Source organism: Passer montanus, unplaced genomic scaffold (assembly GCF_014805655.1).
Source record: "Passer montanus isolate IOZ18808 unplaced genomic scaffold, ASM1480565v1 scaffold24, whole genome shotgun sequence".
NCBI classification, from domain to species: domain Eukaryota; kingdom Metazoa; phylum Chordata; class Aves; order Passeriformes; family Passeridae; genus Passer; species Passer montanus.
This window is the reverse complement of record NW_024367037.1, coordinates 6537799-6564996: the sequence shown is the minus strand read 5'-3', so window position 1 is coordinate 6564996 and position 27198 is coordinate 6537799. Positions and strand designations below refer to the sequence as shown.

At 38.7% G+C, this 27198-nt stretch overlaps 1 protein-coding gene across 8 annotated transcripts in view; it reads right to left on the bottom strand.

Moving 5' to 3' along the window:
- LOC120503030 (myelin basic protein) overlaps positions 1-27198 on the bottom strand; it is a 110385-nt gene that overhangs the window by 61334 nt on the left and 21853 nt on the right. For all 8 annotated transcript variants that reach the window (XM_039711143.1, XM_039711150.1, XM_039711142.1 and 5 more), the window contains exon 2: positions 23333-23406. In XM_039711143.1, coding sequence (XP_039567077.1) covers positions 23333-23383 — 51 coding nt within the window. In that variant the 5' untranslated portion in view covers positions 23384-23406. The remainder of the gene's footprint in view (positions 1-23332; positions 23407-27198) is intronic.

Genomic DNA, 27198 nt, shown 5'->3' with positions numbered 1-27198 from the left:
CACTTATTTTAGCCACATGCTGAACAAGTGCAAATATTTCACTCTTTATTTCTCGAGAAAAGGATGTGGTTTAAGTCATAAACACAATGTTGATGCTGCAGCCTCAACCCTCAGTGTACCTCCTTAAAAGCTTCATAAATCTATTGAACAATGTCAGTGTCTGGCTCCAGCAGACTGCTAATTTTCAAATGCCACCACATGACGTCTTTCTGAAGGGTTATTACAAAAGTGTACAACAGCAATCCTATCTTCTTCCCAGCTAATGAGCACAATTCTATATTCTAGCATATTGATAAAAATCTGAGTTCATATATCAGGAAACCAATATACCAGAAAAAGATACTAAGTGTCTGATTATCTATTGTAAAAGCACAACAGAGATGCAGAAAACTAGCAGCTAGGTACAGAATGATGTCCAATAATTAACAGGTGGAAAAAAACCAAACCAAAGCCATTTAAAAAAAGGGGCTAAATAACAATCCATTAGCCAGGGAGAAAAGATGAGAACTATTCTCAGCCTTTTTTTTCAGGTAAAACATGCTTTTCCACCTCATACATTGAACTTCTCATATCAGAGGTCTCAGTTTGGCAGTTTGCAATGAATAAAGATCAAAAATGGTTGCTGCATAATTAGAAATCCTCAGTCTTGAATCCTCCTCAGGGTCCTATAGAGGACTGAGGGCGGCAGTAGGCCTGGTGATTTTGCACCTTTTAACCACAGGAAAAGATGCAGAAGGGGTAGCAGTTGCCTGTGTGGAGCACATCTGGGAGAATGCATGGTTCCAAACCACCACTGAGTGCAGAAGTCACCTGATGTCATGATACACAGAGGAAAGGCTCCAGTCCTTTTGCAGAGTCCCACCAACCATGGCTATGTAAACCTGCATTGCTGCATTTGCATGATGCTTTTGGTTGTTAAAAACAAACAAACAAAAAAAAAGAAATTAGGCTTGAAGCAGTGTCCAAATCTGGCTCATCAGCCACAAGCATGGATGTCTGCAGTAACCCAGGAACAAGAGGATATTCGGAGTGTCTTAGATAAGTACAAAAAGGTTTTTAAAAAATCAGTTAAATCCTATTTATCTTCTTCCATTACCTCAAAGGTATTTTGAGTGAAATATATTATAAAATGAAAGCTATTACAGAACATCTCAGAAATATTCATTGAAAAAGTGTTGAACCTAAGAACAGTAAACAACTATCAGAGATGAACCTTTCTGCTGCATTACCAGCAAAACATCTTTTCTCAGCCCCTAGGTGTGAAAATGTTCTGGCCTTTGCAGTACTCCAACTGACAGTGCACAGGTATTTTTGACAAAAACCCCAACACAGCTGACATCCTGACTCTGCAGCTGGCGTTAACGTTGTTAGGAGAAAACACACGAGGTTCCCCTTGTCAGTGTCAACTGTTGACTCCACGGGCCTGCAGGATAGAAGTGGAACGTGTGACTGTGGGGGCTACAAAGAGCTGCGGCACAACCGTGCCAAATAAAGATGCACAGCAGGAACTCAGCACCTAACACGAGAGGTTAGCTCTGCCCAGTTCCCCAGCAGCAAACCGGCTGCAGGGAAGCCAGAATTTCACTTCTGGTATTTTATTCCTAATTCCATTACGTGCATGAGCCAGTTCTTCAGTGTGCAAAATAATTACACAGAATGTGTGTCTGGGTCATTTCCTCAACACGGGTGCAGACTGGCTTTCTTGAATAATAAAAATACTTTTGTAGTGCTTTCTCTATGGTTACAGAAAGAAAACAAAACCAGTAGATAACTTTAGAACACTTTCTCACTGTTCTACTCACAGTGGGCAAGAGATACAACAGACTAATTCAAATACCCTTTCAGCTTAATGAGTGTGAAACACACTCTGAAACAAGTGCCAGTGAACACCAAATATGAACTTTCAACTTACTGAATTTAATTTTCACTTTCAAGTCTCTAGCTCATGAGGAAAGAAAGCTCAAAAGCTAGAGCTATGTAAAAAGCATTCAAAAACATTCAAAACTACATCACTTCAACTGCCTAAAAACTACGAAGACATTTTCAGCATTTAAAAGCAAAAGTTACTTTTATTTGCTAAGAATTAAATTTAACATTAAGAAGTTAATTTTAGAACTGAGATTTTTCAGCACACTTGAAAGTGCTTTAGGTCACTTGGCAGTCTCTAGCCTCATGAAGTGTATTTCTAGGCCAAATCTAAGAATAATTGTACATACAAGTTGCCTGATACTAAAATACATTACATTTCCCTGCAGAATTTGTTGGTTCAAAGAAAATTCTGACCACAGTACTCACCAATGTTTCTGAACTGTGATAAAAGAAAATTAACAGACGTTTCTTAAATTTTGTTCAAAAAGGTTCTTTTGAGGTTTGGTGGGTTGTTAAGAAAAAGAAAATTTTGCCTTTTCAAAGTGGCAAGGTATTTTGACACAGACATTTCAGCTCATCATTAGCATGCACTCCTAACAAGATCCCAACCTCATCCCATCTCCAAGGAATGCGTCCTCCCTCCTGACCATACCTACAAGCTGGGCTGCTCCCAAAACTTTTCGGTCCCTCAAGCAACCAGACAAAGGGTGAAAGAGGGGCTAAAACCAATCCATCTTAGTAACATGAGGGGGGAGAAGGGGAGAAAATGGAACCAAACCAGCTCTTGGGTTCAATCCGCCAGAGAGCCCCTCCCTCACTCCAGTCTGTGTGGGAAGAGAAGGTTTGCTGTGTAACACTTGGTTAAGGGGGAAGCTGCCATGACCCTGCCACCACAGAAAACGAGGCTTTGGTGTGCACATACCTGTCTATCCACCCAACACAGACAATTACTTTTCCATTTCCCTGCTTGATTTAAATAGGCCAACGTTAAATGCATGATCTTGAAAGAAAATTAATTTTATTGCTCCATGCTCCCAGAATGTGCATACGCCCTCTGTGTAAAGTAAATAAACGCACAAATACCACTTAGAAGAAAATGTTTTCAAATGTCAAGACTTACAGGGTCAATATTTACAAAATAATCAACAAAACTGCCTTTTTAAAAATATAAATAAAGATTTCTTTTCAGATAAGAGTTTTGAAATGAAGTTGGTGTGGAAGCAAGGGGGGGTTTTTTAGTTAAGGGAAATTGCTAAAGACACGAACAGTTGTGTAATTGTTAAACAGTGGTACGACATCTTTTAACTCCCACATAAGTAAATTTTAAAAAAACATCAAGCAATATGTGAAGATAAGTAAAGACATCGATCAATATCAAGGATCACTTTATCAATATACTACTTAAAAATAGTTCGCCACTATAAGACTATATTAAAAGAATTCTATTAAAAATCATTAGAAACATTAAGATATTAAATTTTACCAAAAGTTTGAGTCTAATGAAGACTCAGGAAAGTTAAGACATCAGACAAAACGGAGTATTTGCTTGATAGGTCATGGAATCAACCTCTGCCTTCAGCCCCATTACATCTTTTTTCCAAGGTTCTTCTTGTCTGCATCACCCTGTGCCCTTTGTTTGCCAACCCATTCCATAATTTCCTCACTTGTCTTTGGGTTGTCATCTCTCTTTTCCTTATATTTCCTAGTTTAAGGTTCTCCTCACCAGCTTGACCAGCCTGTTGGCAATGAAGCTTTTCGCTGACTTGGTCAGGTAGATTCCATCTGAGCAGTCCTTGACCCTCAGAGAGGGACTCCATGGCTGTAAAAGCCAAATGCCTGTTGTCAGCATCAGCTGTGCCACCAGTTGTTGACCTCTAGGATCCATTCACTTCTGTCCAAGCCCCATGCCCTCACTGGGTGCACCAGGGAGAAAACCTTTGCTCCATGTCCTTGTTCCTCAGACCCAGAGCCACATAACCAGTCTCAAGACCCCCATACCAGTACCAGGGCTGCCCTCATAGCAAGGAAGAGAAGCAGGGAGGGTAAGAGCCCAAGGATTTCACAAGCCCTCACCAGCATCACCACACCACCATGGACCCAAATCTCTTCCCTATAAGAGAAAATACATGAGGGAAAAACAGCATGCACAGAAATGTAGTTGCACCTTATGTAATGACCCTGGATATTATATTGATAATATTGATAAAAAGACAGGAAAGAGGGACCATTAGTTTTTAGAACCATATTAAAGCACCTCAAGGAGTCTGTTTCTCAATGTGCTTAAAGACAAGAAGTTACCTCCCCTTTCCATACCTCACCAAAGACATTACAAGTAGTTTCTCACCTCTGCAAATATTTTTTATAGATCATTTTAAGAGATACCCATAAAGTCTCAGTGACTTCAATTCTCTCACAAGTCAACCAGCAGGAGGCAACAGAATGATAAATGATAATTTTTGACTTGAAAATCATCTTTCAGGAACAGCTACCTCTTCAGAAAGCCACAACACCACCCCAGAGATTTGTCCATGTGATGTTCAACTATAGGCCCAAATAGGGCTGACCTTTCTTTCAGCAGCCCACTGTAAGCAAACTTCTAACTAACAGATAGCTGTCAATGGTACATAAATAAAACTACTTATTATAACACAGAGAAATAAACCAAGAGATATTTCCTAAGAAACAAAGAATATACATTGAAACATATGTAATACTTACCTGAATATTTTTTAAAGAGCAACTTCAAAACACCTATTAAAATTAATTTATAGTTTTGCTTAAAAGACTTGAAGAAAGCACAATGAGGATCCCTTCCTCATTCTTCCTAGTTACCTTAACAACCACAAAATGCAAAATCTGAAGAGGAGATTAACTGATTTCAGAAATATTCTAGCTGTCAGTCATTTTTCAAGAAACTGTCTAAACTGAACCAGAAAAAGTGTCATAAAGTAAATAACTCAAAACAATGCACCTAATTAGCACTAGAACAATAGAACCCAAATCAGGAGAATGTCAAAAAATCTAACCAAAACCAATCCACTCCAACAAGAAGGAAGAAATCTCAGAGCAACAGAACAAAAATCCCTCAAATTCTCTCAACACAAATAGAAACTGCTTCAATTCACTGCTTGCTTTGACTTCTGCATCCTTTATCAGGAACAGAGAAGCAGAACCCTTGCTGGCATGATTATTTCCCTTTCACAATGTTCATATGCACTAGACATGTGATAGAGCAGCTTTGGTGGGCACCGGGAGTCCAGCCAGGGTCAACCCACCACATTTTCTGAAAACCAACAAGAGAACAATGCTTCCCTACATGTTTTAAGCCAACACAGAGGCACTCTCACAAAAACTGCTGTGCAGAGTTACAAGTGCACCATATTAGAAGAAAAATCGACCATTGTAACACATGAATGAAGCTGCATGCTGAAATATTAACCTGCATATTCAACAGGTGAACTTTCCCATTTCAGAATGGAATAATGAAGTCTAAGAGGCAAAATATTTTGGAAAAAAGTACAACAAACCCAATTGTTTACCCAAACATGCCCAGAGACATGACATTTTAATTGTTTGTTTTCAGCCTGTTTAAAATGTCTAAATTAGCATTCAAATTGCATTGACCACCATGAGGGGGAAAACAAGAACAAGAAATCCTGAAGATTGGGATGTTAATGAACAGCAGAAGCCAATTTCATTAGTTGCCCCACAACTGGTATTTGAAAACTCAGTCAGAGCATCTGATCACACTAGGGCTTCCAGGCATTATAAGGGCTGGCACTCAGAGCCTGACCTCTCTGGGCTCTGGCTACCAGGCCACCATTTGGTTTCTCATACCAGTGGCACTAACACCTCCAGATTTTGGTGGCCTCCTCTGGAGCACACTTACAGTCTAATGCAGCCCAGAGTGTAACATGCAGATGTGGCTACGTCAGATATGCAATCTGATCAATGCTTTTCCAAAATTCCATAAAATGATGTGGTGAGTTTCCAGCAAATATTGGTGATTTCATATGCAAGAAGTACAGCTAGAATGTTACATGTCCCCCCACATATCAGTAATTTAACATATTCCTGACTCTCAGAAATAGTAATCTCAACTATTGCTGCCTACCACACTGAAGTAGTGGTAAGACAAACCTTGAGCCAAGGAAATGACTCACTCAGGTCTCACACTCAGTGCTTCTTCAGTCCCAGGTGACACCTGAGTCATAATAGCAAATACCTGCTATTACTCACCTGGAACTAGGGAAGGTTTTCCTGTGGAGTTAATTGCTACCATTTCTGTACATCACATAAAAAAGACCATGGTCAGTAAGCATTTATCCAAAGTTCCTCCAGGTGGCAAATATGATAAGATACATGCTCCATAACATAAATGGTTCATAAGCCTGTTCTCATACCTTTTGCAAAGCATAAGCAGGTAATATAATAACTGGGAGGAAAAAAAAAAAGACCCTATCTGCACAATACACAATCCTGTTCTTCAGGAACATTTCTTGTTTTGTTGCAGAGACAGTATGGTTTTAAACATGGTTGTAGTTACCATTTTCCAAATATATAAAGTCAAACAAAGCAACTAAACCTGAGAAAGATCAAGCAATATAAATCTCATACTGACTGTGAGATAAATGTCCATTTTCTCTAAACCCAATATAAATAATTATCAGAAGTGATGACATTGAAACACTCATGTGTATGTACAGACAGGAGAAATGGTTAAGACCAGACATACAATTTGCAAGCAACCAGCTTATCACTCAGTGAGCCAAAAACCAAATAGAAACTGTCATTTAAAAAGATCACAGGATCATTCAATATGCTGAGTTGGAAGGGACCCACAAAGATCATCACATCCAACTCCTGGCCCAGAATCACCCCATGTGCCTGAGAGCATCGTCCAAATACTCCTTGAACTCTCAGGCTGGTGCTGTGACCACTTCCCTGGGGAGCCTGTTCCAGTGCCCAACCACCCCTTGGGTGAGGAAACTTTTTCTGAAATCCAACCTAAACCTCCCCTAACACAACTTCAGACCATTACCTTGGGTCCTGTCAGTAATCACTACAGAGATGATTCAATTTACCACAGTTTGATTCATTAGTGTGGTTCTAGTAAGAACTCTACATCTTCAGGAGAAATATTGCATTGAAATTCAAGAGCTGCGTGTTGAAAAGGAAAAGAAAAAGAGGTGATTTAAATAAGTGCTGTTTTGCAGTATTTATAGACATCATCTGTGGAAACCCCAGGCTCTAGCGGGGAACATGAAGCTCTACCAGCAAGCATACCTATTCACTGCCTGGGAACATCTCCAACTCCAGGCAGGAACACTTGTTCTTCTCTTCAACTTCCACCTTTTCCTCCAGTGCCTAATTTTTAGATCTTTCCTCGTTTATAGCTATTTAACAAAAACCCCCCAAAAAACCCCAACAAAAACAACAACAAAAAACCAACCAACAAGCACCAAATGACCAAAAAACCTAACCCAAAAACAACCACATAAAAACCCAACAACAGCTCAGCCAGACAGCATTGCCTTTTTTTCTGTGACCAATCAACATTTACTTTGTACTGTTACACTATACAGGCTGCTATCAATCTGTCAAGACGTGGTAGCTCTGTGACAACTGCCCATCTTTCTAGAAAGGTTTCAAGAAATCAAGGATCATCATACAACTGGAAGGTGCACTTCACATCTCTTTTCTGTGGATTTGTCCTGAAAGAAGGCTTCAGTATGGGGGTTTTTTTTGTCAATAATTCAGAAGTGCAATACTTTACTGAAGAATAAAAGACAGTCAAAGGTAGGTACATTTTGTTCTCAACAGAAACCTCTGCATTAACATTGAAGGAGTGATAATGCATTAGTAAAAAGAGAGGCATGCTTTATACACAGGATTTCAAATGCTTAGCTGTTTTTCTTTTTTTAGATGACATAACAGTTTTAACAGTAATTTTTCCTCATGGATAGAAGGTGTGTAGGAGCACCCTGCTTGGATTTATCAAGGGCAAATGGTGTCTGACTAACCCCCTGAATAGCCTCCTGTGATGAAATGACTGGTTTTGTGGAGGAGAGGAGAAACATGACACCATATCCCCTGACATAAGCATGGCCTGTGACACAGCCTCCCACAGTCTGCCACTCTCCCCTTCCAGTCAAACCAAGAAGATGAAGTCTGGGTAGGTAGAATACAAAGGGTGGGTGACTGGTAGGACCACCAAGCTCAGAGGATGGCAATCAGCAGCACGGAGTCCATCTGTCTGTCAGTCAGCAGCAGCACCCCTCAGGGTTCACACTAAGGCCGAAATCGTTTAATGTCTTTATTACAAAACCCAGGTAACAATAATAAACTGGGGGACCGATCATTACACAGAGGCAGAGGTGCTCTTCAGACAGGCACCTTGACAGGCTACAGAAGTAAACAGATAAGAATCTCATGATGTCCAATAAAGGCACATGCAAAACTCTGCAGATGAAATGGGTTAAACTCCCTGCACGAGGATCAACAGGGCTCAAATGGCCTGAAAGCAGCTTTGCAGAAAAACTTTGCTTTTAAAAGGGCTCAAATGGCCTGAAAGCAGCTTTGCTTTTAAATTTTTTTTTTGCATCTGTTTTAGTTAAGTAACTACAAATGGTTGCACTACAGGTGTTTGCAACTGATGAGCAGCTCCTGAAGTACATGGGAAAAGCAGGTGCTATTGGCAAACAGGCTTAACTCCAGTTCTTCTGAACTTGGGCATTTGAGAGAAAAGAAACATGGGCCTCTATGGAGCAACATGAAAAGGCTTTGGAAGAATAGATGTGTCAATTGTATGACTATTTTTCTCCCCTTGTTCTGTTTTGTTTCTTCTGTAGACTCAAAAGCTACTGTGCTCAGAGTCAGTACTCCCACCAGTGATGACAGCTTCCTGAGGAAAAAGCTGTGGCCAATACACCAGTTTAAAACCACTAGAGCAGTAGTAGCTGATCACAAAGAGTTACAGAAAAGCAGGAGCTTGACTGAACAATGAAGAATTCAGGATCAATTTCTCTCCAGAGGGAAGAGTTTCTGGCCTCAAAATCAAATGAGTGAACTGCAGGAATGACTACAAAAACCCTCATATACTACGCTCTCTCAAACACGGGCAAAAAATGGAGTCAGACAGTACTTGAAAATTATACCAGATCAAAAATGTTAAGAGACTTTACAATGCCAGGAACAGAAAACACACCAACTTTTACAGAGATGGTATCACTAGGTTTGGTTTTTACTTGGCATGCTGTGTTTTTTGGTGTTTCGTTTTTTTTTTTTTAATTTGCATAGAAATAACAAGAAGTTTTTTGGTGTTTTGTTTTGTTGTTTTTTTTTTTTTAATTTTCATAGAAATAACAAGAAAATAAACTAAAAATCAATTGTCATGAGTAAATAAACAAAGTAAATTTTGCACAGTTGACAAGTTACGATACTATTCCCATGACACTGACAATGCTGGTTACTGAGGAGCCTAGGTAAATAACATAAAATCAACTCCTGGCTGTAATATATTTCTCAGTGATCAACAGGTAACATTCTTGGATTTAGCTAAAACAAAGTCATTAAAAGCCAATAAAATAATGACGGGATATGCCTGATATTTACGATACTTTAATTAAAGGACTGTGATAGATAGTACTTCATTTAAAAAATTTATTTTTGCCCACCTCTTATGTACTCTGATACAATGACATCATTAATGTAAGAACCTCACTGAAATTAAGATCTCCTCAAGCCACAGTGAGCAAATCACACAGCCTGACAAGCTCACGTTACCTTCCCACTGCAATAATTATTTACATATATGCACACTTCGCCCTATCCTCCAAGTATTTTCGGACAAAAAAGCGACAAGTAATAGAGAAATTAATTAAAAGCTGTAAGACTTCATTAAAGTTGAACAAATCACCTTTATCAGCATATAAAGGTCTTCAGTTCAAAGCCTACTGTAAGCCATACTAGGTGTGATTTAAAGGAAAGGTTGATCATTTAAGTAGAACCTTTTCCAATACAAAAGCTCATTTTCAAGGCTAGACACATGACCTTTCCCAAGTAACATTTACTGGGAAAAAAAACCCTTAGGAAAAACAAATCCTCTGATAGACTGTGAAAAATCAGAAGCAGAGTTAAGAGAAGAGCTCAAGGGAAATTTCTCCTTATACTATCAACACCCAATCTATCCCCAACTCTTTTTGGTTTTTTGCCACTCAGCTTTCCTCCCCCTGAAAGAAGGTACACACACAAAACAAACTGATTGCACATGTAATCATTTTAATCTATAGATAGATATAGATATAAATACAAATACCAAACAAATATTAAAATGCACAAAAATACACACAAATATTTAAAATAGAACCTCCAGAGCCGTGAACTGGAGGACTGCAAATGCAAGAATTATAAACCCCCAGCCAACCTGAACTGTGGGGAACTCGCTTCTTCAAGTTTATAGTGCTGGATCCCTTCAAGTTTATGGTGCCTAATGGGATTCATCCCAGGATACTCAAGGAGCTGCCTGATGTTGCCAGGAGATATCCCTTAATGATTTTTCAATGGTCTTGGCATGTTTTCAATGATGTCCTGGGAATCTAGAAAGATCCCAGCTGACTGGAAACTGGCAAACGAAGCAGACACTGATCTCTCCTCTCCGCTGATCCGTGACAGGACGGAAGGGAATTACCTGATGTTGTGCTAGGGGAAGTTTAGGCTGGGTATTAGGAGAAGGCTCTGCACATAGGCAGGTGGCTAGGCACTGGACAGAGTCTAGCCTGAGGGAGTTCAAGAAATGCCTGGACAACACTTTCAGGCACATGGTGTGATATACTTGGGGATGTCCTGTGCAGGGCCAGGATTTGGACTTGGTGGATCCCTTCCAAATCAGGATATTCTATGATTCTATGAAATATATCAGGGTCCTTAATTATGGTGTGGTATGGAGAGGATTAAGTAGAAGGGCAAAAACTGGTTTCATCTCCTGTCCACAGGGTCAGGCAGCAGAGAATACAATTCCTTAAACCACACTTATTTTTTCCCAAGGTTTTGCTCACACTGCCCACAGCAAATCCCATTACATTAATGTGCAAAATCTATGTTAATGCACTACTTGGCTGGGAATTTTAAGTGCACAGACGTCACACAGTTAAAGACTGCATTTCCCTCAGCAACTGTTACTTAGTAACCCCCTGCACATAAATAGAATTTTACATCACTGCATATGTGTTGTGAAGGCTAAAATCCATGCCTTGATTCTATAGGCCAGCAGGAAGGAAAGAAGTCATGCGGGCAAGTGTAAAATAAAGTAGCACCAACTATTTTCAACTGCTTTGCTAGGCAGAGAATTTAACTGGAGAGAAACCTGTGAGGAAACAAGAGAAGGTATTTTTGCTGTCCTTTTTTTGGTGGTATTTCATCCTAAAAAGGGAGCAGGTAGACCTCGGGCAGACTTTCTGGTATTATTCATGCGCTGTGCAGTGGGGACTGCAGACATAAGCACAACAGACCATGCAGAGCTCTCCACCTTCTCCCTAGGGGTAGTATAATCCAGAGGCCATGTAACTTCTGGGTAGAATTGGTACTGCCAGAGCCACAGTCGAAACAAAACTAAAAAAAGCTGTGTGAATCAGATCCAGGACTGAACAAAACAGGTGGAGCATGATGGTTAAAAAAATCTTAAAATAAATGCAGATTAGGATCCATCAACTCTAAATACAAAAGCTTAAATAGCTGTATTTTATTAACATATATATTCGATCCTTTCCATATATAGGCTACTTGTGATTTGACTGACAGTCTAACTCAAGCAGCCTGAATCAAAATGGTACTTCATAATCACTTGAGACCCAGAGATTGCCTTTTTAGCACTGAACAAAAGAGGTGGCCTGCTGGAAATACCTAGACATCTTTTTAATTCAATTCCCTAGCACTGCAAATAACATTATCATTACTCTGTTTAGTCCCATCCTTTGCCTCTAACACCCTGCAGTTGTAGCTTCTTAAATGATTTACTATAATAAAAGTGGATTATCTTGACAAAAAAAAACTGATTGAGTTACATATAAGCAACAAATATTTTCATTTGAAGAGGTTATAGGTAAAAAATATTTGCAGTTATTAAACCAAGCAAATAAGTATAAGCATATAGGTAAGCAAACACACCTAATTTGCAATTCTATTTTGCAAGTTTACAGGCCCTAAAGTCTAGCACTTCCCCATAAGTGCAGCATTCAAATAATCATATCTTACTTCTTCTGAACAACAAAAAATTGTTGTTCTTAAATGGGATTTTGAAAACTTTAGCAAGCCAAAAGGTTCTTAACTCTCAAAATTCTTCCTCTCAACTCTTGTCCTGGTAAGAGGTAACTCAATAGATACAAAGCTTCTCCTTGCAAAATCCTAGGAAATAATACCTTGGAAATAAGTGTTCCTACTTAAAGCTTTTTTCCTATCACCTTGATATTAACAATATTGTAAAAAGCAAGATATGCCAGCACAGATTAGAAATCTTTACTTTAGGAAAGCATCAAGCAATTTCTTTTAAGAAAACAATGTTAGGCTGTGAACCATGTTGAGGTTTGAAACTAACCACATTATACCATGACTAGGAGAAGTCCAGATGCTCCGAGTTGTCCCTGAAGTCCTCTTTTTCTTAAGGCCACAAGACCCAGCTTAGCAGTGCAGCAACAGCAGAATTGAGAACTGAGCAAGAGGCTCAGCCAAGTCTTACTCAGCGACTGGGACAATTAAATGGCCATCTGGCTCCAGCACAAAGACACCAGCTCTGCACCTGCTCCACCAGCCCACGGCTTGCCGCCTGCTTGGTTAAAGCAAGCCCATGGGGCAAAACCCAGAACAAGTCGTCATCTGCTGAGACCAGAGCTCAAAGCTGGGATCGAAGCCAAGGGCCCCTGCTGCCCCCATCTCCCTTGGGGGCTACCTGCAAGACATCTTCTGAGGGTCCCTCCTGCTCCTTACATACAGCAGCAAGAGACATCATCAGAAATTATCAAAGACATGCAATTTAGTTGATACAAAGTCTGTGTGTCAAGCCCTGCGGGCTCCCAAAATGCCATAAACCCTTTATTCTTCCATAATCAGGTGACTCAACAGCTGAAATGGAATATTACATTATTGCAGTATTAACTGCATTATGCTATGGCATTATGAACTCTGCAAAATCCCAGAGCAGAATTTGATGCCTGGAAGATCTCAGCATCCCTTGCCAAAGGCAGACATATCCCTTGCTCCACTGGTTGTTCTTGTACTTGGAGTTAAAGCCACCGGCCAAGACATCCATACAATCTGTTGAGAGGGTATTAGAACCCAGAGCTCCACATCCCAACTGAACACATCCAATAACAGGGATCTTGTGGCCTCCTTCCCCCCAGGCTCCATAAAACTTTCATTTTCATATGGTTTTATAATCCTTATAAAGACTACACAGCATAGCATAACATAAAAATAATAAAAAATGAAAAACAATAGACAAAATGCCAGTGGAAAGGAAAAGAAGGCAACAGACAGGAAAGGTACATTGAAGAGAGTCCTGAATGTAGTTCTATTCCTTCCCTTCCTGAGAAGACTTCAGGAAACTAGACCATAACATACCACTGAGGGCAAAACAAGCTGAAAAAGTGTCAAAGCTAAATTTTTATTAGGTATTTCATCTATTTTTTTTTCTTCTTGCTAATAGCCTTACTTATATGGCAAGAAATTAGCTGAAGCACATATAAAGAAAAACCTTTTATTTTGAATATTTTTTTTTTTAAATACTGTATTGTAGAAAGAAAATACCAACATTAAAATTAATTTGTCAAGTAAAAGTATCCTAAAGCTGAGTGTTCAGGACACATTTTTAGCACCTGAAAACTAACATGCTTCACTTAAGCCAGTCTGAATGTAATGGATTAGAGTGGTTCAGATCCATCTCAAATAAAAATATATAATGTAAGTTTACTCCAAACACAGATTTGATTCTGAAGGAAACTGGAGATTAGCACCCCACCATAGCAGAAGTCCTCCTCTCAGCAAGTTTCCATCAGCAAGTATCCTGCAGCACAGGACAAGTTATTTATTTAAGCACAAAAATATAACATTGTGTGCAGTCTTGACCTAGAATCTCATCTCTCCTCACGTGACCAAGCTCCAGAAATAATGTCAATCATCCCAAACACACTGTTTTCTGTGCAGTAGTGCACCAAAGATAAAACAGTTGTTACTTTATGCAGCAGGTTTCACCTGCTGTGAGCTCCAAAGCCTCTCCTAGAACATGAATATATATGTATATTTATACTAGTACTATAGATTTGTTAAATATATTAAATATATTTAATTTTAAATCAGTGCATATTAAGTACTGAAATAGATTATATTTTATTATGATCTATAAATATTTCTCAACTGTTACAGGCACCGACTTGAGATTCTGAGTCTCACACGCTCTCATCTTCTCACATCTTTCATCTTCCAAGTCTCAAAAACCCAGAATTGTCTGGAATTTCAGACAAGAGTCTAAAAGAAAAAAAGTACTGATTATTCAGGCTTTATCACTGTGTACCATAAGGCAAGTTTCATCTGCAGTAGAAAGCTCTGGCTTAGCATTCAGAAAACATTTAGTCTGTAGCTCACAGGGAAGATCAGAATGAATAGACTCCCTAGGGTGAAAAGCTACTGGTCTTGCCGTTTGAAACTGCTACAGGGAGCACATCTGCAGCCATACAGGGATAGATGCACAGTATCAGTACCTGAATATACACTTGCATTTATATACATTTTTTTTAATTATATACTTTTTTTTTAAATATACACTTGTACTTTTTCCATATGGACATGTGCATACTTACATATATGTGCACAAAAGAAACGAAAGTGTGATTTAAAGTTTTTGCAGTTTCACTTCACACTGACAAATTTTAGCCACATTTCCCAAAAAGGACTACACACAAGTTCTTGCATTTGCTGCATATAACAAATTCTTTAACATTTGTACAAGGTACAAATGCAAAAGTCCAAAACAGCTTCATGACAAAGCAGTATATAAGTGACAATGATAGTTGGTCATAAAAATAACAGAATATTGTTTTGATTTTCAGCTTTCAAATACTGACTATGGCACTATGGGATTGCTTGGTAAAGCAATGTATTGTGGTAGGCTGGGAAGGTTGCAGAAAGTCATATTATAGCATGAAGAGAGAGAACTGGCTTGAAGAGAAAGTAATTATTCTGGTGGATATGTGTTGTCAGAAAAGTGCAAATTTTCTTCTGTGGTGTTCACACCTTCCTGATCAGACTGCCTCTTAACTGGCCATCTCTTCACTGTTTCTGAGCACTGTCAGCAACTAAATAGTATTTCTAATACCTCAGAAAAATCAAAGCAAGGCATTTTGACTGCATCAGAGATGCTGGCAGAAAATAGCATGCAGGAAGAAACTGGGTGAAAGAAGCAGAAGGAAGATAAAGGAAGGAGCTAGACGGATAAGTTAGCTCTAACCACAAAACCAAAACAAGAAAAACCCCATATGACTCAGATTTCAACATCACAGTCTCAATTTTTTTTAATCAAAACATCTCCAGTATATTGGTATTTCCATATTTCATCTGAAAACATCTGCACCATCACACAGTGAATCCATTCCTGAAGCTCTTGCACTGAAGAGGAGAATCTGAAGACCCAAAAAATGGTGACTATTGTTTTGATAGGTGCCTGTTTGAAGATATATCTCATTAGTGACAGACTTGCTAAGATTTCTGGGTCTCTTGGGTCTTTTCAATGTTTTTTGAGCTGCCTAGAGTTCCAAGCAATCTGAGCGCCCTCAGGCCTCCCTAAATTCAGCTTTCAATTCTAAGTCAAACCACACCAGCCTGAACATCACTGTGTGGCACTGTGACAAAAATGCAAGATTTCCATTATTGCCTCTTCTTGACTGCAACAGATGCTCAGAAGTCCCCCTAATCATCCAAGGTAACTGGCATGCAATTTGTGGCATTTAGCTCTATGTAAATTTTGGTATCTTTATGGCCATATCCACTGGATGCTGCACTGAAATATCAGATTTTTTTAAGAGCAAATCTTATCTCAGCAATCAAGAGTAACATCATATAATTCTGCTTAAAAGTTTTTCAATTTCCTTTTACAAAAACTTTCTTTTCCTCCCTCAATAAATGCTACCAAATTATTTCCATCGACTTAAAGCAGACGGACTGAAAAAGTTAAATAAAAAGGAAAATCCATTCCATGGCATTTCTCCTCAAAGTGGAAAAATCCATTTCTGAACTGTAGCTGCAGACAAGTTAAATTTATTCACTATACAAATAGCTCCAATTAATCAAGAAATTCAACTTCTGAAGTGCAAAAGGAAGTTACTGTCAGCAGTACTTTGCATTGGAAAGTCCTACAAGGTTTTTCTTCCTATGTCTATTGCACACTTGCTGAATTTACAAATGAGAGAAAAATTCAATTCAGCTTAATGTGGAATCCCTCTTTTCTCACAGCAGAATATTTAGCATCTGATATGAGAGTGCTTTGACTTTGTACTGATGCACAGTGTAAAACTATGTCTTACAACTACCCTATCTGCACAGTCAACTGCACTACCAGAAATATTTGTAAGAAACTGAGAATTAAAATGAAACATGGCTCCAGAACTCTTACACACATCTGCTGCCCAGGAGCATCAAACACCACTGAATTAGCACTAGGAGGAAAAAGATGAGAAAAAACTTCAAAATGCACTTTTAACAAGTTTTAATACTTTAGTAAGTGCTACAGCCACTGTCTTAGACACTGGAGATTCTGCTGTGGTTTGACACCGGACACCCAGAGGTAAAACTTGGCCATTTCTCTAAAAGGGCAAACGCATTTCACCACAACTTATTTTACAGATATAACTGCATCTTAAGGTAACACATTACTACAGAAGATTTTTCAAGCTTTTCCCAAATACAACCAGGTCAAAGTAACAAATCAGAATTTTCAACTGACCCAATTTCAGGGCAGGTGATACAACATTACTGCCACAAGCTGATCCGCAAGAACCAACAACAAAAAGCACAAAGCAAAGTAAAAGCACAAAAAGGTCCATGAGGAAGGACACTGCTCCCTTTCACCGGGATCACCATGTCACTTACTGCCTCCTCAAAATTAAATATATCAACAACTTTCCCTTCATTTTTATGGCATGAAGGTGCCAAAACACTGAACAACACGTTCTCAGGCTGAAGTATGGGCTGATTTACTAGAAAAGTCATCTCAGCAGCTAGAACAGTTCACAGAGAGTTCACAAAGAATGCCTACTGCATTACACCCCTGCTCTTCCAGCACCTTGCTAATTTAAGTGGCACTGGCATTAAACTTATTTGACAGGACATTTATCTAGTTCTGCATCAAAGCTAACAAGGAGGGGACTGTAGAAAACTGCCACAAAAATATGGCATCTGAAGCACAAGACCTTAAAAAAGCACAGAGTGCACTTCCCTCTTTTAGTCAGTTCTGCAGGCTGAGGGTGGGAGAGCACAGCCTGACACCCTACCTCCTCCCCAGCCAAAACCACAACGACTGCACCTCTTCCTTTTACACCCATGCAGGCTTAACCAGCTCAAGAGCCAAACCAAGGAGCACTAGGACTTAGCCATTGCATGCAAAACACACTTGCAACTTATTTTATGCGACACATTTATGCACATTTACTCAGTTTTTCACTGAAACACAGATCTAGTCATATACTGCCATGGTTATACAATTCAGGCAACTCCTTCAACATTAGCAGTGGGTGCTGTGGCAGGGCCAGAACTTGCTCCTCACTTGCTTTAACTTTTCCACACATTCCTTGCACAGCAGAACACTGTACCTTCAGTAGCCTTCACACGCAACAAAGGGAAACATGGAAGTGCAGGAGCATCAGCTTCCATTCAGGGACAATGTATCGTCCTCACAAAATTTCAACAAGCTTGCTATATTTTCAACATGAGAAAGATTAATTGCTGCAGCTACAAATTGACTATACTAAATTTAGCATCCAAAGAGTTTAATGAACAGTCAAGTATTGAAACACATTACTTGGATTTAGACAAAAGTTGTTCCTACAAACTTCATAATAGAACTATTTTGCCTACTGAAACATTAACACAGACTTCTGGTACCATACTGAGTGCTGGTGTTAAGGTTAATTTTTGAGGACAGATGTCACAGCGACTTCATGCTTGGCATTCTCAGAAGTTTCAAACAGTACAGTCATTTCTGTATCATCTCACCAGCAGAAGCACATTAGTGCCTGAAGGCTCCACTCAAGGTCTCCAAGCACTACTATTAATGCAGAATGACACTGCATCTATCCCAACAAACCATCCAGTTAGACAGCAAAAGGTTAAGAAATGAAGTAGGAAGACAGAGAGAGCACATGAGGATTTGCTCAAGGGCAAAGCTAGGTTGATGGCAGAACATGAGGAAAACAGACGTCTATCAAATTCAACTGGTGTTGCTGAACCAGTTCCGAGTGCCCAGAACTCCCCTTCACACCCCTTAAGAAGATTTGCCTCTCCCAAAAGCAGCAGTTCCTTGTACCAGGCATACCAGCATAACCAGATCATAAGGATTGGTCATAAGGATTCTACAGAGCATATCTAACTTGTAAAACTGACTGCTGAAAATGCTCATCAACTCTCTCACAGAAAACACTGGTGCTCTCAACATTTTAAAGTTTTTTTTCTCCTTTTCACTTGCCTTCAGAAAACATACTGACATAACATGGCTCAAGGGGGAGTGTTTTAGTCTATCCATCAAATAGCAAAGAATTCACCATAATAGTTCCTGTGCTCTTTACTGCTTTACAGGAAAGAGTAAAACTCTGAGAAAACACACAATTACACTGGAAAATAAAAATAGTGCTATATAACTTTGCTAGGGGGGAAAAAAGTGAGAAGGCTTCGCAAATAACTTTTATGGTAATATGACTATTTCTTTTTTACAGAAAAATTTACCCCAGACTTCAAAATCCATACAATCTCTATGTTACATTTCTCAAGCTGTATGTACAAAAAATAATAAACTTTTATCTTACAAAAATAATACTTCAGAGCAATCAACTAAGCAAGTAAAAAGTGTTTCATGTGTTGTTTTCTTCCTTTTTTTGGTAATTTATGATGCATACCAAGAGGAAGCACCTGGCAAAAACCACACAAACAGCTCAGGCCTGTAAGCAGCCTAAACCATGAGAGGTAGTGAAAGCTTTTATGCTTGCAGATCCCTGAGCATGTATGAGATGAACAGTTCAACTACCATCACGCGCCAGTTATCTTAAGAATTTCAACTCTCTTTCATCAGGAAGAGACAGAAAAGTTTCAATCAGCGTTACCCGACTGCAGCCTTAGACAGGGTGCTGATTTCACAACATTAGCAAGGTAACAGGGGAAAAAAAGAGGAGAGGAAATAGAATCTCCTCTAAAGCAGCACAGAAACTATCTGATTTACTGATAGATGCTCACTGAAGCAATTTAGCTTGAATAGTTACGCTGAGCTCTCCTTAAACACTGAGAACCAGTCAGTTTATGAAAGTTATATCAAACCAACCACTGCAAAACACGTTATAGAATCTAGGTACATAACACAGGACAATCAAAGGCAAGATTTTTCACAAGTTCATTATTACCCAGCAAGACTTGGTCATTATTAAGGGATTATTTTTCGTTCAAATAAAACATTAAATTGCAGACTGAATGCTTATTCATCATTATGTCTGTTTTCAGTTTTGGCCTGCAATTACACTTCCCAAGGCTTTTCAGAGCTGAGTACCAGAAGTGGCAATTGGGTTTGGTTCCTTGCTGTTTTCTCACAGCACACCACAATTACATAAAGGATATGAACTCGGTAGATAATCCAGCATTTCCCATAATCTAACATGTCCCAGGCCTGTATAAATTTCATGAGCAATCCCTTGACATGGCAGTGCAGTGGGTTTTGAGCTTCCATAACAGGTCACAAGCTTGATTTCCAGGTCCCCACAGCACTACGTGACCAAGGAAACCAGGCTACTTGGACCAGGAGCATTTGGAAGTTGTTGTGCAATAAGTGGAACAAAGCCAGACCTTCCTTCCAAACCCCTCTTCCTGAACAATCAACGACATTAAGGGCCAGTTTGGACAGACAGCAAGACAATTCAAAGATTTTGGGATGGCAATAATGTGCTGTGCAGAATTATCTAATGAGGAGTAGCAGAGAACTGTGCTGTTGTAACACAGGCAGCTTTAGTCATTGCAAAAGAGATTGTGCCACTTTTTAGTGCAATGATGACAAATTACCACACAAGAACTAGAATGCTGAACAAATAAAACTCCAGTGCCTATTATTTTTTTACTCCTCTACATTTAGCTTTATGAGAAGTTAAAGAAACTCAGGGCAATAAACTCAGGACAGCCTATTATTTTTGTTATTGTTGTTCTTAGATATATTTATGTTAAGTTCAAACTCAAGTATCAACACTAAGAGGAAACTAAACAAAACAAATACTTAAACATTAACTAATGCATTAAGCAGATGCAATATCTAGTATCATTCAAAGTAGAAAGAAAAGATAAAATGCTGGGTTCATTGAGGAGGTTTTTTTATGTCTTACAAAACTCTAAAAAATACACATCCATTAAACATACAAGAAAAAATCCCACAGAAATGAGGTGGTGTATGCTGTTGTTGTGAGTAAAAGAGAAGGGTTTTGTAAATACTTCTCCACATTATTTAGGTCAAATTTTTAGCTTTTTCAAAACATTCACTTAATTTCACCGCATTTCATTATTTATTAAATAATCACTGTAGCTTGCCACATTTATATATCAAGAGGAGAACAATATTTTGAAGGAAGTGTCACAGCATGGGAAGCCACCTTAATGTCTTCAGTAAATTTCCTGATTTGAAAGCATACTGGTGTCACCTTAGACATTTCATGAAGTAATTGCTTTCCAGAAGTCCATTTCTAATTTTGTAATTCAAGTACACAAATTTACTAAAGTGAAGCTAGACCTCAACTCAAAAAAAACACCAAACCAACCTCACAGTAACTGCTGGATTTACTGGACAACCAAGAACTGGGATTGCTGCAATTTGCAAGTCACTTTAATGTCACTAGACATAAAATAGTTCCGTGGAGAAATGGTCTACCAGTCCAGGAGCAGTACAGTTGCTGTAAATCTGACCTCAAAGGTTCAAAGAAGCTGCCTAAAATCATGTTTTTCCTTTGGACCTACAGTTTTAGGAAAGGACTTACAGTAAGCAGCCTGGAGAGTGAAAGTAATGAAACTTAGAAAGACTCTTGGTGAGATGTTTGCCTCTTTCTTGCAGTTCTGTTACTACAAGTGAGGAGAGGCAGCTCAGCATTTCCACTGCACTCTCTGTAAGCCTTCAGCTGGTCTAGAAGATCAGTGGGAAACAGTTCTAATCTACAGCAATATTGAACAACAACAACTTCTTTGACTTTGAAAATAAGAGGGGGGAAAAAAAACCCCAAAACAAACTGGCTTGGTTAATGCAACCACTAGGAAATTTAATGCTGCCTGAAAGAACTGCATCAAGAATGACTAACTATAGGGAATCCATAGTAGTCTCTTAACAATATATTTCCTGATTTTAAATCTATGGCCTTGTAATTTCTTGTGGCATGATCACTGTTTTAGATAAAGGGAGATCATGCACATCTCTGTGCATAAAGGGAGATTTTGATCAAGCACTGCCAGTTTGAAAGTTTAGGGGTTTGTTGTTTTGGTTTTTTGACCCTCCAGGAGGATGAGTGAAGGCCAGAAGATAATATTACAGTAGTAAGTCCCTGCTTCACAAAACAATTTTGGTAAATTAATTTTATTTTGATTGCAGAATCAAGTATTCTCCATGAACTGATTAGGAAAAAGAAGGAATTTTAAAGAATTGCAGCCATCCATTTCCTTGTAGTTCTGTCCCATATACCAAGTGCAGACTCACAGTCACCTGACTCTCACTCACCACCACAGAATTTGCACCTCTTGCACAGGCTGTTACAATCTGAAGAATTTTTAGCTTTCTGAAGCCAGATGTGCCCCACAACTCACTCTCCTGCTATCCAGATGCCTCAAACACATGTGATGCCACAGCAGGAGAGAAGATGCAATGTGGTTTTTTTTAAACAAGTTTTATCCTCAAAGACCAAAGCAGGGGGTATTTGGAGCACTGTGGCATATCAAGCTCTGTAAACTTAATGTATCATACCTGCAGGGTCTCACACTCTTACTCAGAAAGGATCAAAATATTTGGCTAAATGTTTCTGTTTGTCGCACTTGACTTTTCTGCACAGCTGAATTTTCTAAAGGGCAGGTCCAAGACCAGCCACCACAAGACAGCAACTTGGGATTCATACTACTGTTTGTGCTCAAACCAACACTTTGGGCCACAAAATAGATTTTGCAAAATACTGCACCAACACAAAACAAAACTGTATGTAGCTATCCTCTGTTCCAGCTACTTTCTCCCTATTCCTTCCAGTGTGACTGTGCATTTTCCTAAAGGAGGTGGCAAGGAACTAGTAACTGTATGAGTTCTAGTTTGTACACATTTTGGTGATAACTGCTTATCTTCCACAGCAAAGCAAAATACCCACATTGCTCCAGATAAAGCCCAGAACTATCTTTTACATCTTATGTCCAATGCAAAGGGCAATAGCTTTACACAGTGTGGGCTTAGACTGTACACTGTTATTTTAGGTTGAGGATGTGTGGAGGGAAGATAGCAACAGCTAACAACAAGCAGTGGGTTTGTGTTTTTTTTACTTTTAAATATATATAGAAAGATGTTCTGTTTTAAGATGTGTGAAATCTCTTCCGGTACAACATAGAAAAACAAATAAACAAGAAATTATCACAAGGCAAACAGAATACCACATTATGTGCAGAATACACAACAGTGTCAGCAGATGCTTAGGAATCAAATACTAGGAATCAACTTTTAATGAACATTTTTGCAGTTCTCTTTTTTTTTTTCCCTAGGGAGGAGATTTTTAAAGCTGTATCTCCTTGGATTGACAGTCTTGTCCTTAAAAATCCTTTTATTTTACCTATTTTTCACAGTGTCTTTCTTATGGATGAAGCCAATTTTATTGCCCAAATGAAAATCTGTCAACACACAGGATATAACTCTGCTCACTGACTCTTAGAATCATGATATTGTAGTGTTTTTTAAGTCCCTTTCATTCATTACCACCATGGCTGAGAAGATTATTATCAACTATGGATCAAACATCACACCTCTCACTAAATCCAGCACAACAAAATCTTCATTTGGCCACATCTCATAGGACAGTCTTTCAAAAACATGGTCACTTTACAGTGTAAACTACAAAACAGTAATGATAACAGTGATCTGGTAAACAACTGCTGTCCTAAAAATCCCCTTATTACACGGAATACATATTTCCCAAGTGGCTCTCTCTCTTCCATTTTCTATACTCACCTTGGTTGACTTCTCAGTGCTATGCTCTCGTTTTCCCACATGGTTTCCCATGATGGATCACCAAACTTTAAATTCTGAAAAGATAAAACAACATTTTTAGAACCAATACATTTGTAAAGAAATAAAAATAAATTTTTAACCTGACACATAACAAAGAAATTTTTCACATTCAATGAGAATTTTTACAATCCAAGGTAAGATCCTAAGGAAGAAAACTCCCATGCATATCTGGTCTATTTTACACATTTAAGCAATATCAGAAAGCTTTCCTACTTCCATTAAAAAAAAAAAAAGACATAAAAGAGAAGGAACAAAATAAAATGTTATTTTTGAAATTTACACATAAAATAAAACTAGATTAGAAATTAGGTAGAGGCCCTGTCTTTTGATATGATGTTTTTAATAACAAACAGCGCAGCACACATCAAATAATTTGTTAAACTTCCATAAAAGTTCAATGAAGTTCTTTTGAATTCATATTTACCAGTATATAAACAGCAATTAGTGAAAAAAGCACCACACTAACTGCTAACAATTTGCTGTGGAGGTTAGAACATGTGAGTTGTAGGTTAGAACATGTGAGTTGTTTACAGCTCCCAATTTCATGATGAGCACGTAAGAAAGCAATGCCAACTCTTTCTTCGTATTTTCTGGCTCATCCTGCCGTATCTCAGCTTAACAGAGCTTATGTAGGTTAAACCACAACGTGCAAATTTCAGCTTTTAGAGCACACTCATAGTTGTGCCACATATTTTTTGTAACAGAAGAAGGTCTCTGTATAGGACATTGCAGCTGCTGCCTTGAGATGATTTGAATGCAGTGCATCACAGCATTTGAAGTCATGAGACTTAAAATGACATGCATTACTTAAAATTACATGCATGAAATAAAGCAATAGGCTATACAAACTCATATTGTTATAACCCCAGCTACACGCACTGATTTGTGTACGGAAGGATTCTAAAGACAGAAAGATTGCTTTTGACAAAGGACACATCTGTGATGGGCAGACATAAGTAATCAATCTAATTTTGTATCTCTACTTCAACTTTTGGAGAGACTGATAGATTTACTTAAACACACACACTTGACCACCCCACCCAACCCCCAGTGATAAATTTCAGATTTTGAGGGTCTACAGTGCTCATTTGGCAATTCACTGAATTCAGTTTTCTCTAAGTTCCATGTTATCACTGTATCCAATTAATAAAGTCCTCACAAAAACCCACTTCCAAGGTCTCACAAAATCAAAATTAAAAAGCATTCAAACTCAGTAAATGCACCCAAGACAGAATTTATTGCTAAATTGGAAATAGATTCTTTTAAACCAGTACTATCTATTGCATATGAGATTTTTAAAAAACCCAAAAAACAACAAGAAAAAACTACAAACCCCCTCCCCCCAAAAAACTAACCCTGTACTTTCCAACTGTGAGATCAGCACTATCAATTCACCCATTTTTTACATTCTAAAATTTTTCAAGGAAAAATACAGGTAAATTCATATACACTGGGTTTCAGACCTGAACTTCTTCACACTGGCCTTTGCTCTACAAATTATGAGTAGCGGCTCATTCCTCGTCACCTACTTCCCAACATAAGGAAAACAGAGTGGAATACAAAACTGTAAGACATGTCTACAGCAGAATATAAAGGCAAATGTTCCATGTGTTATTCTTCCACTCATTTATCAAAAAAATTAACTATCAAATTTGGTCTATAACATATGTCTCAGTACACAGACGATGAAGCCAACATAACACTTCCAGACCAGATCTGTGATCCTGTCCTCTGTCTCCCTTAGCTTCTCTCATGTCTCTGGAGTAACACCCCAAGAACAACCATCCCGTACCCATAAAACACTCACAACTAGATTTTACATTCCTTTTTTTTTTTTCATGCATAAAGGAATGCAGATACTTGAACTGAAGAGAAGTTAGATATAGGTAACTGTTGTAATTCCTCACGTAGCAATAAAACTACTTTTCAGCCAAAGGGACAAAAGCAACCAGCCACTAGCAAGGGTATCCAATGTTACAGATTTCTTTATACTACCTATTAAACAGTGAAATTTAAAGTTAAATCTAAGTAATCCTTTGGCAAAGGATACCAAGAATCTGATAAGAATTATGAAAGAAATTGTATAGTGCCAACTGTTCTGTAGATACCTGATTAGGAAGTAAAATCACACATACATGCAAGCATTTATAGCAACAAAGACTTAATTTTTCACTTCAGCCTCAAGCAGAAATCCACCTTACTGGACTAAAAACTGAGCACACAGGTTGTTTTCACTTCAGGACGAAACACTGAGACTTAAACACTGACTTTAATTCTTACTGTCTGGAGGGAGACCACACTGCACAGTTTCTACCTGTGCCAGTCTTTATGCAATGAGTTGAGTCACTGACTTGAATAGGATTACTCACTTTTACAATCTTTGTAGGAACTTGCAGCCAACTATTCTAAACATCTCAGCTGGAAAAAGATTAATATTTTCTTTTTAGTCATCTTCATACTGTACAGGTTGCCAGACTAGGCAGCTCTGTATGAAGCAAAGACACAGCTTGTTAGACTTCCTAACAATGTCCATCAGCTGAACAACACTCTTTGCAGAGGAATCCGTGAATGATTCAGCACTGATGAACAGCCACAAGAACAGTCACGGTGCTCCAAGCAATGAAGAAACGCAAGTACTGTGGAAATGAAATACCTTCTTTGAATCTCACATGAATCACACCTAACAATAAGCTGCCAAAACAGGCCTGCACATGGGATCAAGCTTATGACCACAACAGCATTTGTCAAAAACCTTCCTAGTGAAACCCTGCAAGTTTTGTAAATCCTATGAGATGACAAATTTTGCACATGAGCTTGAGTCACAAATGAGAAGGGACACTCCACATGCCTGCAGTGGATGGAGTTACATCACCCTATAAAACTCCCCATCAAGAGTTCCTGGTTCCACATTAAAACCATCTGAGAGGCTCAGAAAATTAAACGCCACATGAGTAAACTGATTTAACAGGACTAAAAGTTGAAAACACTTCTGCTGCCTAAAAACTCTTTTGGATGAAGTGAGTGAATTGGGGCAGGAAGTTGTGAGCCACCGCTGCAGGTGCCACCAGCAGAGCCATCCAGCTGCCTCAGCACTATCCCACAGCCACCTACTGAGCTGAATCAGCTCTGCTGCCATGACCTGGCACTTCCCAATCCATGACTGATACAGCAGTAACTCCACCTATGCCAGCTGCTTTGAGTAATTCCAAAAACAGCCAAGGGATTTTGCCTGGGGAAATGAAATTAAGCGTCTCCTCCCATCAATTCACCTTCTCACAGTTAGTCTAACAGATAACCTGATGGAAGCCTAGACCAAGCAGCTTTCCCACTTTCTTCACAGCAGGAACCCATATTCCAAGTAGCAACAACTAGAAATGCTAGTGCCTTACCCAAGGAGAAAAACTTGTATTTCCAAAACTCAAAATAAAAAAAGAGATGGAAAAAATCTGTTCTACACAATACATACCTGTAATAATACACTTATGTTGGCATCATGTAATTTATCTTCACCTGAGCAGCTGCTTAAAAATAGGGATTAAAAACCATAAATCATTGTAGTGTTTTTTAGGCCATTCTAGTCTGCCTGTCAGTATCTGCAGCTAAACAAGTCATTCTAATCATCTTCCCATACACACCCACTGCCCTATAAAGAAGTTCACGATTTAGAAGTTTCACTGAAAGGTAGAAAAACACTTCTCCAAACCTTCTGAAATGTAACAAGAAATGCAATGGCATTACTTTCTGCAGGTTATGCAGTTTTAACTGCAAAATATAATTTTCTTACTCACAGGAGTTGAAAAAAGTTC